The 23,223-nt window shown below is 38.7% G+C and overlaps 1 protein-coding gene and 1 long non-coding RNA gene across 29 annotated transcripts in view; one reads left to right on the top strand and one right to left on the bottom strand.

The window, feature by feature from the left end:
• CSPP1 (centrosome and spindle pole associated protein 1) overlaps positions 1–23,223 on the bottom strand; it is a 183,604-nt gene that overhangs the window by 50,429 nt on the left and 109,952 nt on the right. For 19 of the 28 annotated variants that reach the window (XM_038579450.1, XM_038579465.1, XM_038579466.1 and 16 more), the window contains 10 exons: positions 22,732–22,836; positions 20,947–21,013; positions 20,012–20,129; positions 15,318–15,457; positions 12,336–12,476; positions 10,514–10,560; positions 7,081–7,144; positions 4,918–5,024; positions 3,289–3,427; positions 1,294–1,502 (listed from right to left, as the gene is read on the bottom strand). In XM_038579450.1, coding sequence (XP_038435378.1) covers positions 1,294–1,502; positions 3,289–3,427; positions 4,918–5,024; positions 7,081–7,144; positions 10,514–10,560; positions 12,336–12,476; positions 15,318–15,457; positions 20,012–20,129; positions 20,947–21,013; positions 22,732–22,836 — 1,137 coding nt within the window. Of the gene's footprint in view, positions 1–869; positions 1,503–1,987; positions 2,107–3,288; positions 3,428–3,781; positions 4,061–4,917; positions 5,025–7,080; positions 7,145–10,513; positions 10,561–12,335; positions 12,477–15,317; positions 15,458–20,011; positions 20,130–20,946; positions 21,014–22,731; positions 22,837–23,223 lie in introns of those variants that run through there. The other 9 variants (XR_005381064.1, XR_005381063.1, XR_005381062.1 and 6 more) reach the window with 5 other exon arrangements.
• Positions 1,385–15,854, top strand: LOC111093244. Its single transcript, XR_005381070.1, has 3 exons — positions 1,385–3,670; positions 9,753–9,837; positions 15,464–15,854. It is a non-coding gene; the product is annotated as an uncharacterized LOC111093244 (long non-coding RNA).

Genomic DNA, 23,223 nt, shown 5'->3' with positions numbered 1-23,223 from the left:
ATGATTGTGTTTCAAGTATTCAGGCTGCTCTCATACCTCTCTTACATGATGTTATTGAACAGTGCATTTAGAGGTATTACCATATATTCTTCCCCCAAGACAGCCCTGTGCAAGCCCAGCTGGATGCTAGAGCTGGGAGTCGCCCACCCTGGTAGCTGGGAACCACCATGACTTCCAGTCTGTCTGAAGGGTAAGTGTTTCAAATGACCTGGTGGTTATTTTATGGTATGGTATCAGGACCCTGTCTTAAGACAGAGGCTTTCATGATACCTTCAAATGAAGATGTAAGAGGAAAAACCTTCACAGTATTAAATATAAAATCTATATGCAGCTAAAATTCAGAATGGAGAAATTTCACACTGCAGTAGACCTGTCTGATCCTGTCCACCATTAGTGGCAGTGTGCAAGAAGTAGGGCCTGGGGGCGTTCTCAGCTGTCCTAGTACTGAAACCAAAGCATTACTTCCCAGAATTTGTATTAATCTTTACTTTTTAAAAAATACCACTTACGAAGGGACAGAAGACTGACTCACTCACTTATCCAAGGGTCTGTGGTGGGCACAGCAAGGATTCCAGTGTCTGTCCTTGACCCCTGGGGGTTCCTATCTCTCACTTTGTCTAGAAACCTCAATTCCAGTTAAAATAAGAAACTGAGACTGGTAATAAGTAATTTATTTCTATCAAGTGGTTAAGTCATATAAATTAAATTAGTAAATGTAATGTCCTCATTTGCATAAAAATAGAGGCAGAAAGATGTGATTGATATTTAGTATATGGCTCATGGGTGGGAATAAAATCAGTTATGATTCCCAATACTTGGAAATAACTAGCACATTTGATTCATTACCTAGCAACTGAAATAGTCACAGCTGTAACCAATGTATTTATTAAATGAATTATTTTGAATAGGAGGAACAATGGCAAATGTACATACAAGCATATTCTGGTTTTACAGTATTAAGACACTTGTTTTATTCACCTTACAGGCAGAATTTAAAATAATGCACATATGGTAGTTGATTCCAAGAGTTCATTACCACCCCAATATATGGCAAAATTGTGCAAAAATAATTTTATATAATTCTACATTCTATAAATTAATCATTGCCTTTTATTTATATACATAATATACATCATTATGTATCATCATGGGAAAAAATAGACCTTTATATACAGATGGTTGTGTAAGAGACTTCTAGGTAGGGGCCCAAAGTAGCACAAATATTATTTAAGTTTCAGATGTGACATTCCTTTCACCTTAAAAAGGCACTGCTGAGTCCAACACCGATTTATTTTAACCGTGGGCAGTAGACAGGCCCTGCCAATTGTAAGTGCCTGGTTTTCCAGGAACCTGCCGCTGCTCCCGGTTCAGCTGCTCTGCCATAAACCGTTTCAGGGTCTCAGAGGTACCTGGGCGCAGCCAGGGCTCGGCTGCTGCAGAGTCTGAGCCATCGTCCCCCATGTGCTTCATGTCATCAGGGTCGACCAGTGAGCTCTCATCATCTGAAAGAGGCAAGAGGCACACTGGTGGCAAGGAGGTGAAGCGAACACACATCTCCCTTAATTTAACCCATTCCAGCCCTGCAGTTCTCCATAGTATTTCATTCTACACAGTACTGTTTTGTCCAGGCCCCTTATCTTAGATGTAGGAAGAAAATGGTCAAGTGAATAAGGTACAAACCCCACAGGGATTCCAAAGATAGCAAAGGAGACTGTAGAAGTGTATGCAGTCTTAAAAACTTAAATTTAGCAAAGTTTTAGAAGTCAGTCAAACCTGTTAATGCTTTAAGGAAATGAAGTCCTTTTAGGAAAGCACTAGACAGGCAGACAAGAGACAAAATTACTTCCATTCTTTACCTAATCTAGGAGGCTGGTGTCTAACTCCGTTAAAAGGTAGATCCTTAATTTTTCATTCTTCAATTGCATGTACTCAACTTCTAGATCTGTATTTTACTTATTAGATAGAATAGGAAAATCTGTCTTCCTACCCTGTGATGTCATTTTTTTTTTTTAAATTACATCTCCCGGTCTGTGAAGGATTAGCCCAGCAAAGGGCTATGTGCAGTCAATTTAATGAGCAATCAATCCACATCGTACCAAAAAGCTCCTGTTTGAAAGGACAATGTTAAAAAGAAGTTTAGAAGTTGAAAACCTGTAAGAGATTCTTCAAATGTTCTATTTTCTCTCAATTTAAACAAACATATTCCTGTTCAATATTAATTACCTCTACTGGTTCTAAAAGAAATTGAAGAATAGGTCATCCTCGGTACAGATATGCTCCATCAGTTTACCGTATGTGCTGGCATCTGGTGTGGTATCACCACCAGTACATCTGATACCCTGACTGCTGGAGATTGTAGGAGTATTAGTTTTAAATTAATAAAGTGTTAAAGATAGGAAAATCACTATTAGAAAATTACTGTATATAGCTCAACAGACTAAAGGGAATTTTCCCAAAAGATCACTCTTTCAAGGGGCTCACTAGCTGCCTAAGGAACCATCCTGCCTGCCTGTGCTCCGTGAGCACACTTCAACCTGCTGCTCACCCAAACAAGGGGAGACCATGAAGCCCTAATGAAAATACCACACCCGGGATCCCTGGGTGGCGCAGCGGTTTAGCGCCGGCCTTTGGCCCAGGGCGCAATTCTGGAGACCCGGGATCGAATCCCACATCGGGTTCCCGGTGCATGGAGCCTGCTTCTCCCTCTGCCTATGTCTCTGCCTCTCTCTCTCTCTGTGTGTGTGTGACTATCATAAATAAATAAAAATTAAAAAAAAAAAAAAGAAAATACCACACCCTTGGCTTCTATTCTAAAAAGAAACCACCTGAGGCTATTTTGCTTTGTGGTATTGAAAGCCAAGCAAAAAAGTAAAAAAAAAAAAAATCTTCAAAGTACTATAAATTTATAATAGATGTGTTATCTAAAGAACACCAAGTTTTCGAGTTAATTTCGGATAATCCCCCACTTCAGTAAGGGAAGTGAGGTGCTGATACTAACCAGCATCTTTCCTGCTGAAAGCAAAGAAAGCTTGGATATATTTAATAAAAATTCCATCTGTTTAGAATCCACTCGAAAAAGCATACCCTCCGGTAGAATCGGATGCAAAGCTGATCCAAAGTCCAGGTTTTCCTGGATAGCGTCTATGGTTCTAGGCCTTATAACCCAAAGGGATTTCAAAATTCATCCCATCTCTTCTCCCCAGCCCCAGCCATTAGTGAGAACTTCCCTGTAAACAGGTTTGAGTTCTTACAGAAATATGCTGTAGTCCACCAAGACTGGCTATTTACCTGTATTAACTGGTTTATTCTGAATTTCATTCAGTCTTCGCATCCGTTCCTCATTTTTCATTCTAAGCTGATCAATATTTATGCTGGACACCGATTTTAAAGAGAGACCATCTGGTGGCACATTAGGATGACTGTTATCCTACAATTAAAAACAGAATTTCAGAAACAGTCATTACTAAAACGTTAATCAGTGAGCCTAAAAATATTCTTGCCCCTGATAAATGTACAGTGTGCAGAATAAAAACAAATGGAAATCTGTAGCATTTATATTCTAACCCCTGGTGTTTATTTATGCAGGCTCAGATGAAGATCCAGCACTTGTGATGATAATATTTGAATGCAGCCAGGCTGGGTACAAGTGGGGAATTAGAGTACCCAAAAGGTAAAAACTGAAACAACGGGTCTAGAATCAATGAAGCTAGAGTAATCAAGACAGGGTGGTAATGGCACAAAGACCCACAGATCAAGGGAACAGAGTCCACGAATAAGCCCATAAAGTTTACAGACAACAGAGCCAACCTAATTCACTAGGGGAAAGAAGAGCCTTTTCAACAAATGGTACTGGAAGAAGTGGATTGTCCACATGCAAAGGAATGAATTTGGACCCCTACACCTCATATTAGTTATAAAAATTAACTGAGTGTATTACTGACCTAAATTCAAGAGCAAACCCCTTAGAAGAAAACACAATTCATGGTGCTGGGTTAGGTAACGGTTTCGTAGTGAGGTGGACCTCATCAAGATTAAAAGCTGCTGTAGTTTAGTGGACACCCTCAAGAAAGTAAAAAAATAAAAAAAATAAAAATAAAAATAAAAATTAAAAAAAAAACACACACACACACACACAAAATGAGATTAAACTATGCAAATCATCCATCTAATAAGGGTTGCGTCTCAAATTTTATGTATTTGAACTTACAAATCAACAACAGACAACCTGATTAGAAAATGGGCAAAGGATTTGCACAGACCTATCTTGAAGGTACTAAACATCATTAGGGAAATGTACATCAAACCCACAATGAGACACTACTTCACACTCCCTAGGATGCCTGTAACAAAAGAGACAGTAACAAGTGTAGCCATGATGAAGAACCTGGACCTGCTGCAGTGCAAGTGTAAAATGGTGCAGCCACTTTGGAAAACAGTCTGGCAATTCCTCAAAACGTTGACCATAGTTACTCTACACCCCAACAGTTCTCTTCCTAGGTGTACATGCCTACTCATATAGAGTAGTCTAAGAGGATAAAGCAGACTTTCCAATAAATGTTTATTAGTTGCTTCTTGTACCTTCTCTGAAATCCAAATAGCCTGCAACTGGGAAGGAGGAAGATTAGGGGGTGGAATGAACATTCCTGAACATTCTGTACCAGATACTACTAGACCTATAACCACTTTAGGAGATAAAAAAAATACTACCTCAAAGAAGCCAACAACCAGAGTTCAATGACCTGCTTAAGCCCAGGGAGCTATTTGGTGGTAGAGCCTACATTTAGACCTGTGGCCACCTCTTTCCAGAGCAAGTGCTCTTTCTTTACTGGACCACGCCAATTTAGCATGGGCCAGAACCCAGAACTTTCAACTCCTAAACTGAAAAAAGAAAAAAAGAAAAAGATACTTCATACGTACAAAGTCCAGTCCTTTCAGTTTGTTCCTCCTGCGCTCCCTTGCAGAGGGAGCTCCCTGTGGAGGGAGGATGTCATCTTCAATGGCAGGATATGTCTCGCCATAAGCACCTAGGAGGACCACACAAAAGAGGTCTTAAACATCCACTATTTCAAATCTTTTTGCTCCAGGCTAAACCAAGACTCTTTCTCAATAGCTTTAAGGTATTATTTACATATAATAAAACTCAGATACTACAAATGTTCACAGTTCAGTAACTTTTATAGAATTGAACAGTCATCATTACACTCTAGTTTTAGAACATGCTTGTCACCTCAGTTCCCTTGTGCTCACAGGAAACACAACTCCTACCTGCCAAGCCCCAGGTAAACACTGAGCTGCTTTCAAGCTCAGGAGATTTACCTTTCCTGAGATTCCATATAAATGAAGTTATGCAGTGTTATATTTTGTGTCTTCCAGGTAGCATACAAATAGGAAAGCAACTGACTTATATATTAACCCGGTATCCTATAACCATGCTGTATTATTAAACCAGGGTTTCTTTTATTGATCAGATTTCCTATAATCATGTCATCTGTGCACAAAGACATTAATTATTTCCCCCTCCCAATCTAACTCCTTTTCTTAGCACATTAGCCAGGACTTACACAATGATGTTTAGGAGTGGTGAGAAGTAAACACCAGCAGTCGATTAACGCATAAGATTGTATGTTAAACATATATCATATATATCCTTACAATAAAGGAAGAGAAAATGTTACTGAGAAAATACATTTACTGTACTGTATTTACTGGGAAAAAATCCACATGTAAGTGGATCCACACAGTTCAAACCCATGTTGTTCAAGGGTCAATTACATATTGCAAAATGTTTTGTTTTTTTAAAGATTTTAATTATTTATTCATGAAAGACACAAAGAGAGGCAGAGGCAGAAGCAGGCTCCATGCAGGGAGCCCAATGTGGGACTCGATCCCAGGTCTCCAGGATCACGCCCTGAACCGAAGGCGGCGCTAAACCGCTGAGCCCCCCAGGAATTTCTGCAAAATGTTTTTGACAATAAGGCTAACAACCTTTGTGTATATAGTATGGTTAACTATAGTCAACATGCTATACACTTAGATCCTCAGAACTTTCATCTAGGTTCTCTCTCTCTCTCTCTCTCTCTCTCACACACACACACACACACACACACACACGCTTTACCCACATTCATTAGAACCGTGGTAACGGTCAAGACTGTGGGATATTTGTGGAATAGCAAAGACAGATTGCTGTACCTTTGGTCTAGTATAATGAAACAGTCCAAGACATCATTCTGAGTGTTCCAACCTCTCTCTTTATTGTTAACACGAACAGGTCACATTTCCCTAATGCCTCCAGAGATCCTCCCCATCCCTGTTTCCTTCTGATTTCTCTACCTTTACTCACTCTCCACAATATGACATCATGGAAAGGAAAAACTCATTAAAAAATAATTATAGGGTAGTTTGTAATTTTAGTCTCATGAAATACCACTAATATGTAGGAGCTATAATTCCCAGATGGCCCTATAACAGCATAAATGCTTATGATCAGGTACATAATTTTAAGTGTATATTACAGTACTTAAGAAGAAAGGTAAAGGTACCATGAGATTTTTTTAAGACTAAAAATATTCTTATGACCTTTTAAAATTTAAAGATTCACATGCATTTTTAAGAAATAATAGAGATCCTTTGCATACTTTGCCCAGTGGTAACATTTTGCAAAAGAAGAGCTGTAGTCTCATTCATACCCAAGATACTGATACTGATAAAATATCCTTGATCCTGATCCACTGGTCTCTTAGCACTATTCCATGGTATGGATGTACTACATAACCGTTCACCTACTGAAGGACATCTGGGCTGATTCCAGTTTATGGCCATTAGAAGTAAAGCTGTTATGAAATTTCATGTACAGATTTTTGTATGAACCACTCCTATGACTTCTAAATTTCATTTTGGCTATAAAATTCTCAAAATCAGAATAAGTCATTTTGATGATTATTAAATTAGTAGAATATTCCCTTTGTACCACTTTGCAAAACAGAGAGTAAAGTACTGATTTTTGTCAAGTACAGAGAAAAATACTTAAGTAATATTTAACCTTTAAAGAACTAGATTGGTAAAATAAATATAACTCACCAATAAAAGCACTGTCAGATTCCAATAATGAAGTTTTCAAGAAATCATCAGAGTCTTCTCTGGACTAAAAGAAAGATCATATGTTAATGATTTTTATTAGTCCTAGATGGAAAAACAGCAAATTAGCACCAAGAGACACAAGTCTCCACGCTGTCCCCCAAATTAGCAAAAAAGGATGGGGAGAGGTAGGACTGGCTACTTGCCTCCTATACCACATTCCAATGCCCCCAAATTACAGAAAATAACTATTTTATTAAGGGTCACAATACTGCTGACAAAAAAGTACAAAGCAATGAACCCAATTAAACATTAAAAGTCTTTAAACCATTGCCCAGATTCATTCATTCAATAAATCTGTATAGCAGACTTACTATGTCCTCCATGCAAGGAACAAAGATAAGAGTTTTTGCTGTTGAGTGGATCGTAATACCATGGGGGAGAGGAGGAGGCAAGTCCTCAGATAATGATAGCCCTATGTGACAGCAGCTATCACAAAAAATATAGCACAGATAGGGAAAGAGTGGAGGAAAAAATAACACTAGGATTGCACTTGTGATGAGCTCTCAAGAGGTTAACAGACTTACATATAGGAGAATAATATCACCTTATATGCTGGAAGGAGCCTAAAGTCACCTACAACCACTTCCCCAACAGATTGCTAGGATAGGCTAGAACACTCCACTGAAGAGCTATTCATTAATTTCTAAATCTATTCCACTGATACACAACACTGATTATCAGAAAGCTCTTTTCTTTTACTGAATTCTTCTATATATTGCATTTAACTTTCCTTTTTAACTTAACATCTACTGAATCTACTTTTGCTTTTTAAGCGTGAACAGCATCTAATAGAGCACGGCATACACACTGTGCCACCTCTCTTCCTCATCAGAGTCCTTCACATAACTGAAGAGTGATCCAAGTCCATGCAAGCTCTATCTTCTCCATGACAACCTGCACCACTTTCATTTGTGTTTTCCACACAATCCAGTTTCTGGGAAGATGAAGAGCCCAAATTTATTAGCTTTTTGTGCCGAGTTTCAAACTCAGCAAAATATGGTGTTACTAATCCAGGATTTGAACCAAAATCCCAGCTGTTACATTTCAGTATCTTTTCCCTGAGAAATGTGGCTGCCATATACAGAGAAACCCATGACCTACAGAGCCTTCAGGAATAGGTGTGGTATGGGGACGAGGAGGAGCTCTCAAGACTAGCCTAGTTTCAAATCTAGGCTTTGCAGCTTATTGACTATGTGACCAGGGGCTAGCCGTTTCCTCTTATGTCAAATAGGGATAAGGATGCCTTATGGTGAACTTCAGAGAAATGTCAAGAATCTGGCACAGAGTGGTCTCTCTGTAAATGGTAGCTGTTAGCAATGTCATATTCAGTTCAAACTGAAGTACCAAGAGCTATCAACTGGTTACCCTGGGCTACTAAAACAGCCAAGCCAAGCCTTACCTTTATAATCTGAAAATGCTGTAATGCTGTTTGTCATTTTAACTGGAAAATTAAATTTATTTCCAGTGTCAACTTTTCTCCTGAACTCTTATCTGTCTGCTACTTGCCAGTCCAATTGTTTGTCTAAAAGGCATTTCAAAACTTACCATGTTACTTTGTTTTTTTTAAGGTTTTATTTATTGGGCAGCCCTGGTGGCACAGCGGTTTGGCACTGCCTGCAGCCTGGGGTGTGATCCTGGAGACCCGGGATCGGGTCCCACATCGGGCTGCCTGCACGGAGCCTGCTTCTCCCTCTGTGTCTCTGCCTCTCTCTCTCTGTGTGTGTCTATGAATAAATAAATAAATCTTAAAAAAAAAAAAGGTTTGACTTTCATGAGACACACACAGAGAGGCAGACACAGGCAGAGGGAGAAGCAGGCTCCCCGCAGGGAACCTGATGCAGGACTCGATCCCAGGATGCTGAGATCACGACCCAAGCCAAAGCAGACGCCCAACCACTGAGCCACCCAAGTGCCCCAAAACTTACCATATTTAAAATCAACTTCCTAATCTTATCCACTCGCAAATCTGTTTCTCCTGCTTTGCCACTGCTATAAACTGCAAATCCCAACCCAAAGGCTTGAAGTCCACCTTTGACTTCTCATACTTCACAGTCAATGTCAAAATTCTATCCGGTCTCCTTTCAAAATGAATCTAACCACTCTGAGCACTTCCACTGCTCCCACCTGGGGCTAAATCACCTTATGTCTTGACTAGACTATAGCAGTAGCCTTGCCACTATTCTGCTTCAAAATTCTAGAAGCTTCTCAACACATTCAGTGTAAAAAGCAAAATCCTGTGATAGGCTCAGAGGTTCCATAGTCCAGCCCGTCACCCCTCTACCCCATCTGCTCCCACCCCCTACTCATGGCTCTCCAGCCTCCCCAGCCTGTTTACTGCTCCCTGTGTGCACCAAGCCTATTCCTGCCCAGGGCTACTGCCTAGAAACCTCTTCCTCCAGATGTGTCCTCAGGGAATTCACATGGCCACCTCCCTGATGCCCTTGCTTAAATGTTACTTAACTCTGTGAGGCCCTTCATCCCCATTTTATTTCACATTATAAATCCTGTCACCCAAGGATACCCTGTACCCCCTTTTCCAGGCTATCATTTTCTCCAGAACCCCACAACTTAACATAACATTTTATTTGTTTATTGTCTCTCCCTCTCACCAGAAAGCAAGCTCTCTGAGGGCAGAGATTTTTGTCCCTTTTGCTCACGCCAGTACCCCCAGCACCTTAGCATCATACCTGGCCCACAGTAAGTATTTAATACAGATCTGTTGTATGAAAGCAGCTCATCCCTTCCCTTCATTCAGTCTTTGCACGGATGTCACCTCCTCAGGATAAGAGTGATGCCCTTACCTTGCTTACTTTCTTAACAGGCCTCACCACTGGTTAACATTATTAACTCCTCCTTCCGCTGCCACTAATGATGTTGACAGCAAACACACTGCACTCATGGGCCAGGCCCCATGCTAATATATTATTTCACTTAATCCCAGCAACAACCTGAGCTATTTTTTATTTATGTAATAAACACTTATAGAGAAATTACTTGCTAGGCCTATCCCTCGGTGCCTTGCAAATAATAATTTAATTCTTACAGCCACTCTCAGAGGTAAGTAATATTATCCCATTTTACAGATCAGGAAGCTAAGGCACAGAAAGAATAAATATCTTGCCTGAAGCCACACAGCTAAAAACAGACCAACGTGAACAGCCTAGCTCTAATGTCTTACAATCACAATATACTTCATATGACAATATGCTTTCTCTCTGCATGTTCTACTAATATATCCCTACCTATGCACTACGCAGATGAGACAAGATTTTTTTTCTTAATTCAATATTCAAAAGTGGTTTACTTACTTACCATATTCCTAAATATTTTATCCCCCAAACATTAGCTTGAAAAACTATAACTGGCTTCTTACCATTCTGTGGTCCCGTACTTTAGCACTTGGGATGGCATCCAAGTCAACTGTCATTGATGGGGGAGAAAAACAAAACTTTAAAAATAAAAATTTTTAGAATATCTTTTGTGACCAGCTCTCTACCGTAAATTCTTTTTCAACTATCACATTTTAGAATGTTAAGATATTACTTATTAACAAATATAACTCAGCATCCATTCTAGTTGAATAAAATTTTCTTCAATTCACATTAATGAACAGAATGAGTAGAATCATTGTGAACTTAAAACTGATGCCTATAAAGAAGATAAGGTAGGACTTCACCATCTTCTCTCATATTTCCACAATCTAGGTAGAAAGTTGCTTGAGTGGAGTTACACACGAGCCCCTCACATGGAACTAGTTCAGCCCCAGGCACTGGGTTCCACAAAGACTCTGGATCAGATATCCCAAAGGCCCGTATTGGATTTGACCAGTGTTCCTGTGTGTTCCCCTGAATAGTACATTTTGTCCTTCAGAGACTGCTTTTGAGAATGAATAGGCTACCAATGAATGAGATAGCCTGTATTCCTTCTTAGAATATTTTATACAATGTTTGTGATTTTTTAAGATTTTATTTATTTATTCATGAGAGACACACAGAGAGAGAGAGAGACAGAGAGACAGAGAGGCAGAGACACAGGTAGAGGGAGAAGCAGGCTCCATGCAGGGAGCCGGACGTGGGACTCGGTCCCGGGTCTCCAGGATCACTCCCCGGGCTAAAGGCAGCGCTAAACCACTGAGCCACCTGGGCTGCCCTGTTTGTGACTTTTTATAGTTAAACCATATTCTTATGAGTTCAACCATCACAGAGTTTAATGGCAGTGGGCAGGTGGCTGCTGTGGAAGATGGATACCTTCGGTGCTAAGATGCACCCGGTGTCCCGCCGGCGACCACCTAATGATACTATGCTGTCAGACAGTGACCTAGGAGACCACTGTGAGAAACTCGGTATACGATGAAGGACTTTCCCTACATCAGTCTTTACCAAAGTCCTGACCTGGCCTAAAACGGTACACAACTTACTCCTGTGTACTGTCTTATGGTCAAAAAAGGTTCTTCAGATTCTGCAGGCCTAAGAATGAGAATGTCTTCTCATTTTTATTACTGGGTTGTTGTGATTTTAGGACTCCTTTTCCATGGCCGCCCTCTGTGGCCTGCAGGCTGGCAAAACTGGTGAAATATGTGGGAGGGTCGTGTAGGACACTGAGCCAAAAGAGCCCACAGATGCTACCTCCACTCTGCCACCAGGTGCTCCCCCACCCAAACTTCCACACTCCCAAGGGACCCCAGATCTCTCCTTTGCAGCACTCAGCACACTTATGCTTATTTGGCATCTAACTTATCCAACATCTAACTTGCTCCTTGACAGCAGTAGCATATTTCACCACCACATCCCCCAGATATGGGTCAGTACTTGTGTTCACTGTAGGCACTCAGTAAGTATCTGCTGATTGGCTGGTTATTCAAAAACATATTCATAGCCCAGTCTCACTGAACAGATTTTATGTCCTATCAAAACCTGTCAGACACATAGGGCAAAGAAATGCCCCATAGGGCACTGGTGTGTTTGCCCAGCACTCCTTCCCTGAGCTCCTTCTTCCTGCTGCAGATGTCACCTGGCCTATCTGAGGTACTTCATCCTCCTCGCTATAGTGAATGGCTGGGCCCAAAAGGCCATGTGAGCATGGAGCTGCCAGTGGAGGGAAGTTGCCTGGGACTGTATCAATACCAGAGAGGAAAAAAAGCCAACAACAAAAAAAACCCACTGATACTATTTGAGATAGGAATGATTATTTCTTACCTTCAGCACCTTCTTGCATCTTTATTTTATTCAGTTTCTTCTGCTGCTCTCTTAGTAGGGCTTGCTGCTGAATCTCCAAGGTGTGGTGATCTCTTGGAGGATCCGGGTACATGAATTTCAGATCAACTCGTGTTTCTGAATCTAGTACAAAACATATATTGCCAAGTTCAATCTTTGTTTCCAAACGATATTTTATAGAACTTCACTGCAAGTAACCTATGAGTAACCTAATTTCAAAATCAAGGAACAATTAAAATAATAAACTATCAAAGTCAAAAGGTATTAAAATTATCATTAAAACTCAAAAACAGGAAATTAATATTCTTTAAACAATTGCCCTTTCACAAACTTATCAACATTAAAAGGAAACCTCCCCTCGCCCCAGAACAAGCAGTAGCTTACTATGCATTCTCTGTCCACACCTTCCCACTCCCCAAGATGCTCCCAGAGCACACAGCTGGGCAACTATGTACAGGGATAGCCAAGCAGTTAGTGACATGGCTACAACTCAGGCAGCCATTAGGCGCTGTAATCACAGCCAATCTCAGAATATACTGAAAAAATCAAAATATAATGTTATTGGCCAATTAATACTTTAGCCTTTGCAAATATCATGCAAAAAGCAAAATAAATGCAGACTGGCTGGAACTTTAGGAGAGGTATCTTGTTGGAAGAAACAATCTAAGAATTCATCTATGCCACAAGTTCAAGAATATCAAGTTATCAGAATGAAAACGTTAAACCTTTATTTTTAAATCTTAAGAATAAAAATATAGTTCATACATTTAAAAAGCCTTGAAATTATTCCCTTTGTTCTACTAATTATACTGCTGGAATATAATTTAAAGAAAGAATCCTAAAAAAAATAATAAAGAAAGAAAGAAATGACTCTAAATATGTAAAAAGCTTTATGATCAGAAATTATAAAAATTATTAAAATAAAGTAATAGTGTAATATAACAAAAACATGAGAACCATGTTGAATATCTAAGAATTAGAAAATGGCTAAGAGCAAAGTTAACAGAAGATATTCTGGACACATGAACTTGGATTGAATGGACCCTGACTTGGCTATTTCCAGACTCAGTTTCCTCTCTGTAAAAAGAAGAGATATCAACAACTGAATCACATAATGAACAAGGACTTAATGTGGAAATAATACAAGGAAATGAATGGCTCAATTTTATGGTGTAAAACTTTTTTTGTTCTCACAATCTCTTTATACTCTTTGAGGACCCCAAGAAGCTTTTATCTATGTCTCTCTCTCACACTCACAAGCCTTATTAGAAATTAAAACTAAAAAAAAAAAAAAAAAAAAAAAAAAAGAAATTAAAACTAAGAAATTTTTAAAATGCAAGAATACATAAATGTGTTATGAGCGTTAGAGCAATGAAGTTGTCACATGTTGTGTAACCTCCAGAAAACCTGTACACATGTGTGAGAATAAACATGAAAAAGACAAATAATGTCTTAGTTTATAATAAAAACAGGGTTCTTTTTTTTTTTTTTTTTTTTTTTTTTTTTTTTTAGATTTTACTGATTTCACAGAGAGGGAGAATGCACAAGCAGGGGGAACAGCAGGCAGAGGGAGGGAGAAGCAGGCTCCTCACCGAGCAGAGAGCCCAACATGGGGCTCCATCCCAGGACCCTGGGATCATGACCCAAACCCAAGATAGATGCTTAACCAACTGAACCACCCAGGCACCCCAATAAAAACAGTTTTAATTGCACAGGTCCCATGACCAAACTCTGAGACCCACTGGGTTAATACAACGTCTGGCATATAGTAAATTATCAATAAATGATAGCGTTAAAAAACAACAGTAAATGTAATTGGTGACATTTATAAATCTAAATGAAAAACAAAAGAGAAAAGTAATGGTTATATCTTGTTTTTGTTTTAATTAGGCTCAGAAAGAAGATTAGAAATATGAATGGTGTTTATATTTAGGTGGTTTGAGTAAGGAGATTTTTCTATCTTATCTGTGTTTTCAAAACTTTCTGTAATAGATACTACTTTTAAAAACAAAAAGAAGAAAAATCAAAATCTGGTTCATCCAGTATAGGTCATATGACCACATATCCAGCAACTTGTCACCTCAACTCCAACACTTGTTCTATTAAAGGTACAAAAGAATAATCACATGTAATACACATTTTTTGTTCCTCTACTCATTTTCGGTCTCCCAGGCCCCTGTATATCCCTGGCAATCCTATTTCTCTACTAAGCTTTCTCTCCTCCTTCTAAGTGCTACATCAAATCTACTCTCTTCCTTCAGAAATCCTCCATTTGTTCCTGCCTACTCAGGGACCCTGCTCTCATCACTCCCTCTCTCTACTGTACCCTACCCCACATTAGCCATCCTAATAAGATCCCCCAGCTCTAGACCCTTCACTCCTCCCCTTCTCAGCCAAGCTTCCTCCAGGGCTTGTCTTATGCTTTACTGCCTCCAACACTCTGCCTCCTAGTCAATCCTCATTCCAAAGTTAATTGGCTTCTGAAGCCCTAATTTCACCAGAAGAGATCTAAGTGAGGTCACCAATGACCTCTCATCCAGCTGACACTTTGCAATATTCATCTTACATGATCCTTTCTCCCTAACACAATCTCTTCCCTCAGCTCTCAAGATACCACATTCTCCAGTCACTGTGGCTGTTCCTCCTCAGGCTCCTTCCTAAGCTCGTCTTGCCCTGTCCCCCATCCATTAATGACAAAGGCCACTCATCTCATTATTCTAACTCCTCTAATCCACTCCCAAGAGGCTGTAACAGCTGTACACTCTCCAAAAGAAAAGAGCTAGACCCACTAAAGCTTCATCTACCAGACTGGTAAGCTGAAAACTCAAGCATATAGATAGAAATTTTACTCATCATTTAAAATAGGTATTCTAAATGAAAATTTACTTTTAAAAAAGGATACAAATAAATACTTGAATAAGGGCAGAACACAGGTTGTATCTAAAAGAGTAGCATTCTACTCACCTCTATCTTTCAGCTCATTGAAGTCATGAATATTCTGAAAAGTAGTAGCATCTAAGCCCTTAGGTGACTGTCTTCTGACAGGAGCTTGCAGCCGATGCCTAGCCATGTCAAATATATCCATGGGATTCCTTTCTCTTTTCCTACAGGTAGATGACAAATTTTGGATATGCATTTTAATAGGAAGAGAATCAGAGTTCACCTTTAACTCCCTGAGCAAGAAATCTGGCATCTTACATCACAGTATATTACAGAACTTTAACATCTGTTATTACAACCTCTTATATTAAAAAATATGGTAAAATTCACTGTAATCTTTCATGATCTTCCGATGCAAAGTATCCTGTTAGAAGAATATAATGAGTTAGCTTTACCTTAAAATGTTCACATAGTAGAGAGATTAAATATTGGTTTTTCTGACCTCAAAGATTATAAAGACCAGCTCTGCTATTTACTGGCAAGTTTGACCTCGATTTCATCATCTATATGATGCAGATGATGTCTAGTCCTTCTACTTAAGTGAAGTTATATACTGTAAAGTACCCAGCACTGTACCTGACTTCTGTTAGGTAATCAGTAAGTGTAGTCTTCCCCTCAGCCTAAAATAAAAATTATACAGAGAAAAATGTACACACCCAATACAATGGGTATGAGCCACAGTCTCCAACACTAATTTTACAATGGGCTTTCAGGGAACTCAATACCTAATTGGTTAATTTTATACTCTATTCCTCTCGTACCTAGAAAGTTAACCTACTAGGCAGGTGGCTTAGTAAGCGAGTTTTCTGTTAAGGCTTTGGGGGAGTGACTGACTATAAGAGGAAAGGGATGGGAGACAGTGTCTCTAGCACTACAAAGAAAGACCTATCTCTGTGCTTCCACAGCACTAGAGAGGGCCCCCTCTATTTCTTCTATAAATGAAGCTTTAAGATATAGCTGTCAGAGACTTGGCCCAACTCCTTTCATTTCTTTGTTCACTAAATCTTCCCTAAGTACCTAGATGGAGTAGCTTGGATCCCAAAAGGCAATAAATACCACCTCTCTCCTGGAGTCTCTTTTCAGGGGAGAATAAAGAGTCACAAAAATGGCCCTCTTGTCAAGGCTGACACAGACCTCTAAATAGAGAACCACCTAGGATGATAGGAACTGCAACAAAGATTCATTACATTGCAAAACAAATACCAAAGCCTTCTAGGAGGCCATTAAACTGGACTCCTGCCTAGTTCCCATTACTGCTAAAAGTGAAATAGGCTGCTAAGAATTAGATTATCAGATCTTTCTTGGATATGAGATGACTAATGCTTGTTTTGTGTCTAACACAAATAAGAGTTCAATAATGTGAGCTTAATTAATGAATAAGATTCTTTCTGTGAAACAATTTATAAAATTGGAATGAAGAATCAACTGAGATATCTGATTATAATACATATTAAAAATTATACCAAAGTACATGTATTTAACCAATTCTTGCTAAATGATGGCAATTCTAACATATATTCTCTAACTTAAGTTAGCATGTAGAATTTACAAGGTACTTTCAAACACATATGTATATTTTTTCTTTACTAAAATCTCATGGTTATCATTTGCAAATAAGAAAACTAAAAAGCTGCCTGGTCTGTCTTATATTGGTTTGCCAAAAGAGTACAGTGTTCAATTTATGAATGAAGCAATGAAAATACATGTCAATAATCCACTATACTGAAGTAAATATGCATGTCTGAATATGCAAAGCTGCAATAGTTAACTAGACATTTATAAGATCATAAAATAAAAACAATACTGACCTCTCAATTACTTAGAAGTAGTTGATAAGTAAAACAGAATTATTCACTGAAAATTACCACCTTGGGTTAACATTTCATTATCTAGCCATTCTGTATTCTCGAAATTTTCTCACTGTGTTTACTTAGCAGAACATGCTTGGAGGTTAAGCTGCTATATTAAAATCTTACCATATACTAGACCAGAGTCTTAAATATCAGTATAAAGTTAATAAACATACAAATTGATAGACCAGGAACAAAGACAGATATGTTTATGATGTAGTACACATACATATATTAAATTATCTAGCTCTGTAAACTAACAGAGCCCAGAGGCAAAGACATCCAATAGCAGCAAGCACATCTAACATCCAGACCTTGTTTCTAAATATCATTCTCCAAGAAGAACCATGGCTTCCTGGAGAAATGACTGATGTCAGGGAGGTGGTAGGGGAAATACAAGAAGATCCTGGAGTATCTCTTGTAATACTAGAAAATACAGAAGTGCCCAAAATGGACAATGGATTATATTCCAAAGTACAAAATAAATATACACAAAACACAAGAGAGATAAATAAATGATTAAATAAAGGGAAGAGAAGGGACAAATTTTTTTTAACGATTTATTTATTTTAAATAGAGAAAGAGATTGAGTGCGAGTGGGCGAGCAGGAGGAGGGGCTGAAGGAGAAAGAGAGAGGCAGACTCCCCATGAGCTCAGAGCATGACCTGAGCTGAAATCAAGTCGGACGCTCCACCAACTGAGCTACCCAGGCATCCCAAGAAGGGACAAATCTTTCTTATGAAAAAATTCTAAATAATATGCATAGATAACCAACCTCCCCACCGAAGATGCAGCTTAATCTCACCTCCTACCCCTTCTTGTGAGTGTGCCAAATTTATTGATTTGTGTCCTGGAGCAGAGAAACCTGACAAAATTCTACTTTAACCACATGATGAAGGTTCCCATCCCCAGGAATGTCCCGTAGATGCCAGGTATCCCCACGATATGATGATGTGATGAGAAGGCCATCCACTTTGTGCTATTTTTTTCCAAAAACCCTTAGCACCAGTCTAATCATGAGTAAACTTCAGACAAATGCAGACTGGGGGACATTCTAGCCAGCCAATACCCCCCCTCTAGACTGTCACAGGCATGAAGATAAGGAGAGACTAAGAAACTGTCCCAGACCAGAGGAGACCAGGATACATGACAATTAAATGCAATGTGGTACCCTATATTGTTTAGATTCTGGACAAGTAAGAGAGCATTAAAAGAAAAACTTCAGAAATCCGAAAAGTATGGAACTTAGTAGTAATGTTCCAGTATCAGCTTTTAGTGATAGTCATACTCTAGTAACACAAGATGTTAATAATTGAGAAAACGGAGTGAGGAGGCATATGGAAACTCTGTACTATGTTTGCAACTTTTCTTTAAAACTATGCCAAAATAAATCACGTTTTTTAAAATAAACCCTCTTTAAAAAAGTGTGGTAGTTACGCACTATATTGACTTTACAACCTACAAAAAGACTGCAACTGCAATTTGAAGAACACTATTTTAAAAAATTTGAGTCATCTTGGCAAAAATGATCATAAATGTCTGATAGTGAGTTATTTTGCTAGAAAGTATTTTAGAAAACAGATTGTTGAATGAAAATGTAAAAGATAACTTTAAAATATAATTGTTTATAATTATTCTAACTCTGAAGTTTTCCATTCCTATATCATTCCCCACCCCAGGACTAAATTTCTATGCCTGATTTTGTTGAAGACTAAGATGGGAAAGTAAGAGACCGATTTCATAATTTTTTAGTTGTTTCAACTATCTCTTTCCCAGCATGCACTTCCCTACCACTTAGATTAGCTTACAAAGCAACATCTGCACCTATTTGCCTTGCGCACATATGGACTGAAATCAGTCAATTATCTTCATTCACTGATTTCTGTGGTGAAACAAACTGTCCATTCTAAGATAGAGCTGGAAGAATGACGTGCCCCCTCGGAACTCATTTTTTACTAAGTCGAATCCTGTTACACATTTCATAGTTAGAGCTACTATTTCTGGTATTCCTTTAAGAAAGTGCTACTTCTTTCTTCCTCCCGGATTCTAACATCTCACACTACCACCATCTATATAAATATATTAGTGGCAGAGGAAGGACAGCTAAAACACTCAATTTATATGTTTTATATTAGGTTAAATAAAATTCATTAAATATCCCATATTTTTGCACTGAATATAGATTCAACAGGTATGGATAAATGTTTTATGAAGGCAACCTAATCTACATAAAACTCAAGAATATGGGGATCCCTGGGTAGCGCAGCGGTTTAGCGCCTGCCTTTGGCCCAGGGCGCGATCCTGGAGACCCAGGATCGAATCCCACGTCGGGCTCCCGGTGCATGGAGCCTGCTTCTCCCTCTGCCTGTGTCTCTGCCTCTCTCTCTCTCTCTCTCTCTCTCTCTCTGTGTGACTATCATAAATAAATAAAAATTAAAAAAAAAAAAACTCAAGAATGTGAATCTAAAAGCATATTGGTTAAAGAAAAAGCTGCTTTACCAAAAAAGAGAAGAAAGAAGAAAAGAGAAAGAAAACCTACCACATTACTACAAACACAAACAGACTTAATAAATCATATGCTTTTTTTGGATTAGTTGCATTGAGTCCCTCCCCTAGGATATAATTATTAAGCTACATTTCTTTTAAGGGAAAGGCTATTTCAGTCATTACAATTTTACCAACAATCTGTTAAAATCTTTCTCAAGCATGCAAACTAACCATTCTAATAAACGTGATTTTAAAATAAAGACTGATTAATCCTGTTCCAAAACTGTAGAATGATTGAATGGATTCTGGTTAGCATGTAATTCCTTTTCCTGAATATAAGAACAACAAAACACAGAACAAAAAACACAAGTTGTAACTTGCCTTATGTGAATTTCATCATCACTGTCCATGTGTAGCAACCGGCCTTGCAGACGCCGCTCTTCGCTACGAAGCTGTTTTCTCATTTCTGATAACTCCATAATTACATTTTTTTTCTCCTCTGCAAATTCACATTAATAAGTAAAAAAATAAGACAGGTATAAAAAGAGAAGATTAAACATTAAACATAAACTGACTTATAAAACTAAAATGCTCAGAAAGACATCTTTATTAAAGTTATTTTTAGTGTTTTATATATACAGATATTTATGAATACCAGTAAGATATACACACCTATTTCTGAAATACAAAATTTTCCAAAGTTAAGAATTATTCTTAATGGGGGGGAAGAGTACACCTACAACGGGAAGCACAAGAGAGTTCCTTTGTGGTAGTGCCACAGTTCTTGTTTTGTTTTGGTTTTTAAGACTTTATTGTCGTGAGAGAAAGAGTGATAGAGCACAAGCAAGAGGGAGAGGCAGAAGGCGAGGGAGAAGCAGGCTTTCCATTGAGCAGGGAACCCGATGTGGGTCTCAATCCAGGGACTCTGAGATCATGACCTGAGTCAAAGGCAGATTCTTAGCCACTGAGCCCCACAGGCGCTCCTGATGTCACAGTTCTACAGCTTGATTGTGTGGTAGTCACACAAATTATCCATAATACAAATGTACAGAACCACACACAAACACAAATACATATCAATTACTTTGTGTTAAAACTGTGAGACTGGATGGAAGTCTGTACAGCATACCAAATGTCAATTTCCTGGTTAGTGTTCTATGTAAGATATTACCACTGAGAAAAGCTGCAGGAAAGGGTACACAGGGACTTCACTGTGCTCTATTGTAACATTCCGTGAGTTTATAATTATCTCAAAATAAAAAGCTTAAAAGAGAAGTAGTCTAGATTACAGACTGAATATTAATAGTTAACTCTACCTTCTGCACGTAGCTGGTTTCTCCTGGCAGGTACCGGAGGAGACTGTGCCCTGGACATGGAACTTTCCTGTTTAATAATCATAACAAAGATATACTCAGTATGCCTTCTCTACAAAGAAGCTTGAAAACAATTCTTTTTTGAAGTAACTATATGTGAAAGAAACCAGACTTCCCACTATCCTACCTATACACTTACCTACATGTATTTTTCCTTCCCATCACAATGGAAGGGTCCTCCTTGGTCCATCCAAAAACAATCCCTTCACCTATTCTCTGTATCTGGTAAATTGACTCTGACCTCCTCCAATCACTCTCTTTTCTCAGTTTATGCTTAAAAAAAGAATCTCCTCCTTCATCACTATCTACTGTCCCTTCTCAGCTATCCCCTCAAGAACAGATGCCAGTACAATGTCTACTTCCTCATGCCCATTCACTCCTCACCACATGGCTACTGCCTTTGCTTCTACACCCTATCACTCCGCTAACACAGCTCTCACCAGTCACCAGGTGACCCCAAGTGACACAACCAATGGGCATTTTACACCCTTCTACTTGGCCAGTAGCAACTGATATTGCCATTCTCTGTCACTTTCTCTATTTCCTTTCTCTGCTTCTTAAATATTTAACTCCCAGTGTTCCATCCTCAGCCCTCTTTACTTCCCCCAAATTCATCCTAGATGGCTGTACTCATCTGACAAGGAACAATGTTAATGGCTCTCAAAACTACAAAACCAGTCCAGAGTTCCTTACTTAGCCACAACCTATATTTTCAACCACCCACTTTATATAAATCTCACAAGAAACTTGAAAGTCGTCACTAATGCCTACCCCCCGCTACAGTCTGTAAATGCCATTATCTGTGTTTCCTAAGGATATCTTGGATTTGTTATCCATTCTCAGTTCTTAATGTCACTGCCTTTGTTTAAGTCCTCAAAGTCTCACAAATGGACTTCTGCAAAACCACTATAACTCGTTTCCATGTTTATGGTCTTACTCGACCTCTAAAATACATCTCCATAACACTGTCTTCTCCAACTGATGACACGTGTCATTCTCCTACTTAAAGTATTACAATGCATCCCTATTCATTATCTACCACAGACCTACTAATCAGAACCTCAGAGGGTGGGATTCAGGACAATGTTCAAACATTTGCTTTGTCTATTCTGGTAATTAGCCCCTTTGGTATCCACTCATCAATGGAAATAAAATCAAACCCCTCAGCACTCTATACAACATCCTGCTTATGTTCTGACCTCTACCTCTCTTGTCACCCTGGTCAGGCACTGAGGCCAGACCAAACCACGGTGTATTCTTCTCCATGTGTGCCACATGGCTTACACTTTCTTCCACAATTTTGCACATGCTCAAAGTCCCTCTTCCTCCTCTTTATGGCAAATTGCTACTCATTCTTCAAGAGTCAACTCAAGGAACAATCCCTCTAGAACATTTTCCCAGCTCTCTTTTGATAACAGCTCAGTCTAAAGTATAAGGGATTTCATTAGCATAACTACAGCTAGCCAGTTGATATATTATCAAAGAAAACGCCTCCTTGAGGGGCCTGGACAAGAACCATTTGCTAAATTATAATCCGTCAAAAGAATTTAACTTAAGGGTACCAAGTATTATCAATTACAGCTGATGCAACAAATAAATACAAACATCATCTATATTTCAGATCTGAAAAAATGTGATCTAAATATGATGAATAAAAAAAATTCATTCAATTCCCCTAATCTAAAATAACTTAGCTAAGATGAACAAATCAAAAGAAAAAGCATATACCTGAATAAAGGAACTTATAATGCTGTCAACTGAAGGAGGTCTTTGAAGTTTGCTTGCTATTTTGTTCTGAAGAGCAGGAACTACAGGAGAAGGCTGTCTCAAGCGCTGGGGGAGAAAAATTATATATACACACACACACACACACATATATATACACAATATACATGTATACATACACACATATACCAACATATGTATGTATATAAACATACACACATATATGTATACATATATATGTGCCTGTGTGCACAAGCACCCCTAACAGTTAACAAGACCATTTAGGAAGTTCAGAATGCTACTGCCTTTTTTTTTTTTTTAAGATTTTATTTCTTGGGGGGAGGGGGGCTGTTCAACCCCCTACACTTAGAATTACGTGTGAGGGAAGCTATATCATCTCTAAATTTCATTTCTGGACAATAAAGGGTCTCTTAACAATATCCGTTAGGGAAAAAAAAAAGATTGTATTTCTTTATTTGACAGAGAGAGAAAGAG

This window comes from Canis lupus, chromosome 29 (genome assembly GCF_011100685.1).
Source record: "Canis lupus familiaris isolate Mischka breed German Shepherd chromosome 29, alternate assembly UU_Cfam_GSD_1.0, whole genome shotgun sequence".
NCBI classification, from domain to species: domain Eukaryota; kingdom Metazoa; phylum Chordata; class Mammalia; order Carnivora; family Canidae; genus Canis; species Canis lupus.
Note: the sequence above shows the minus strand (reverse complement) of the source record. Positions and strands in the feature narration are given on the sequence as shown.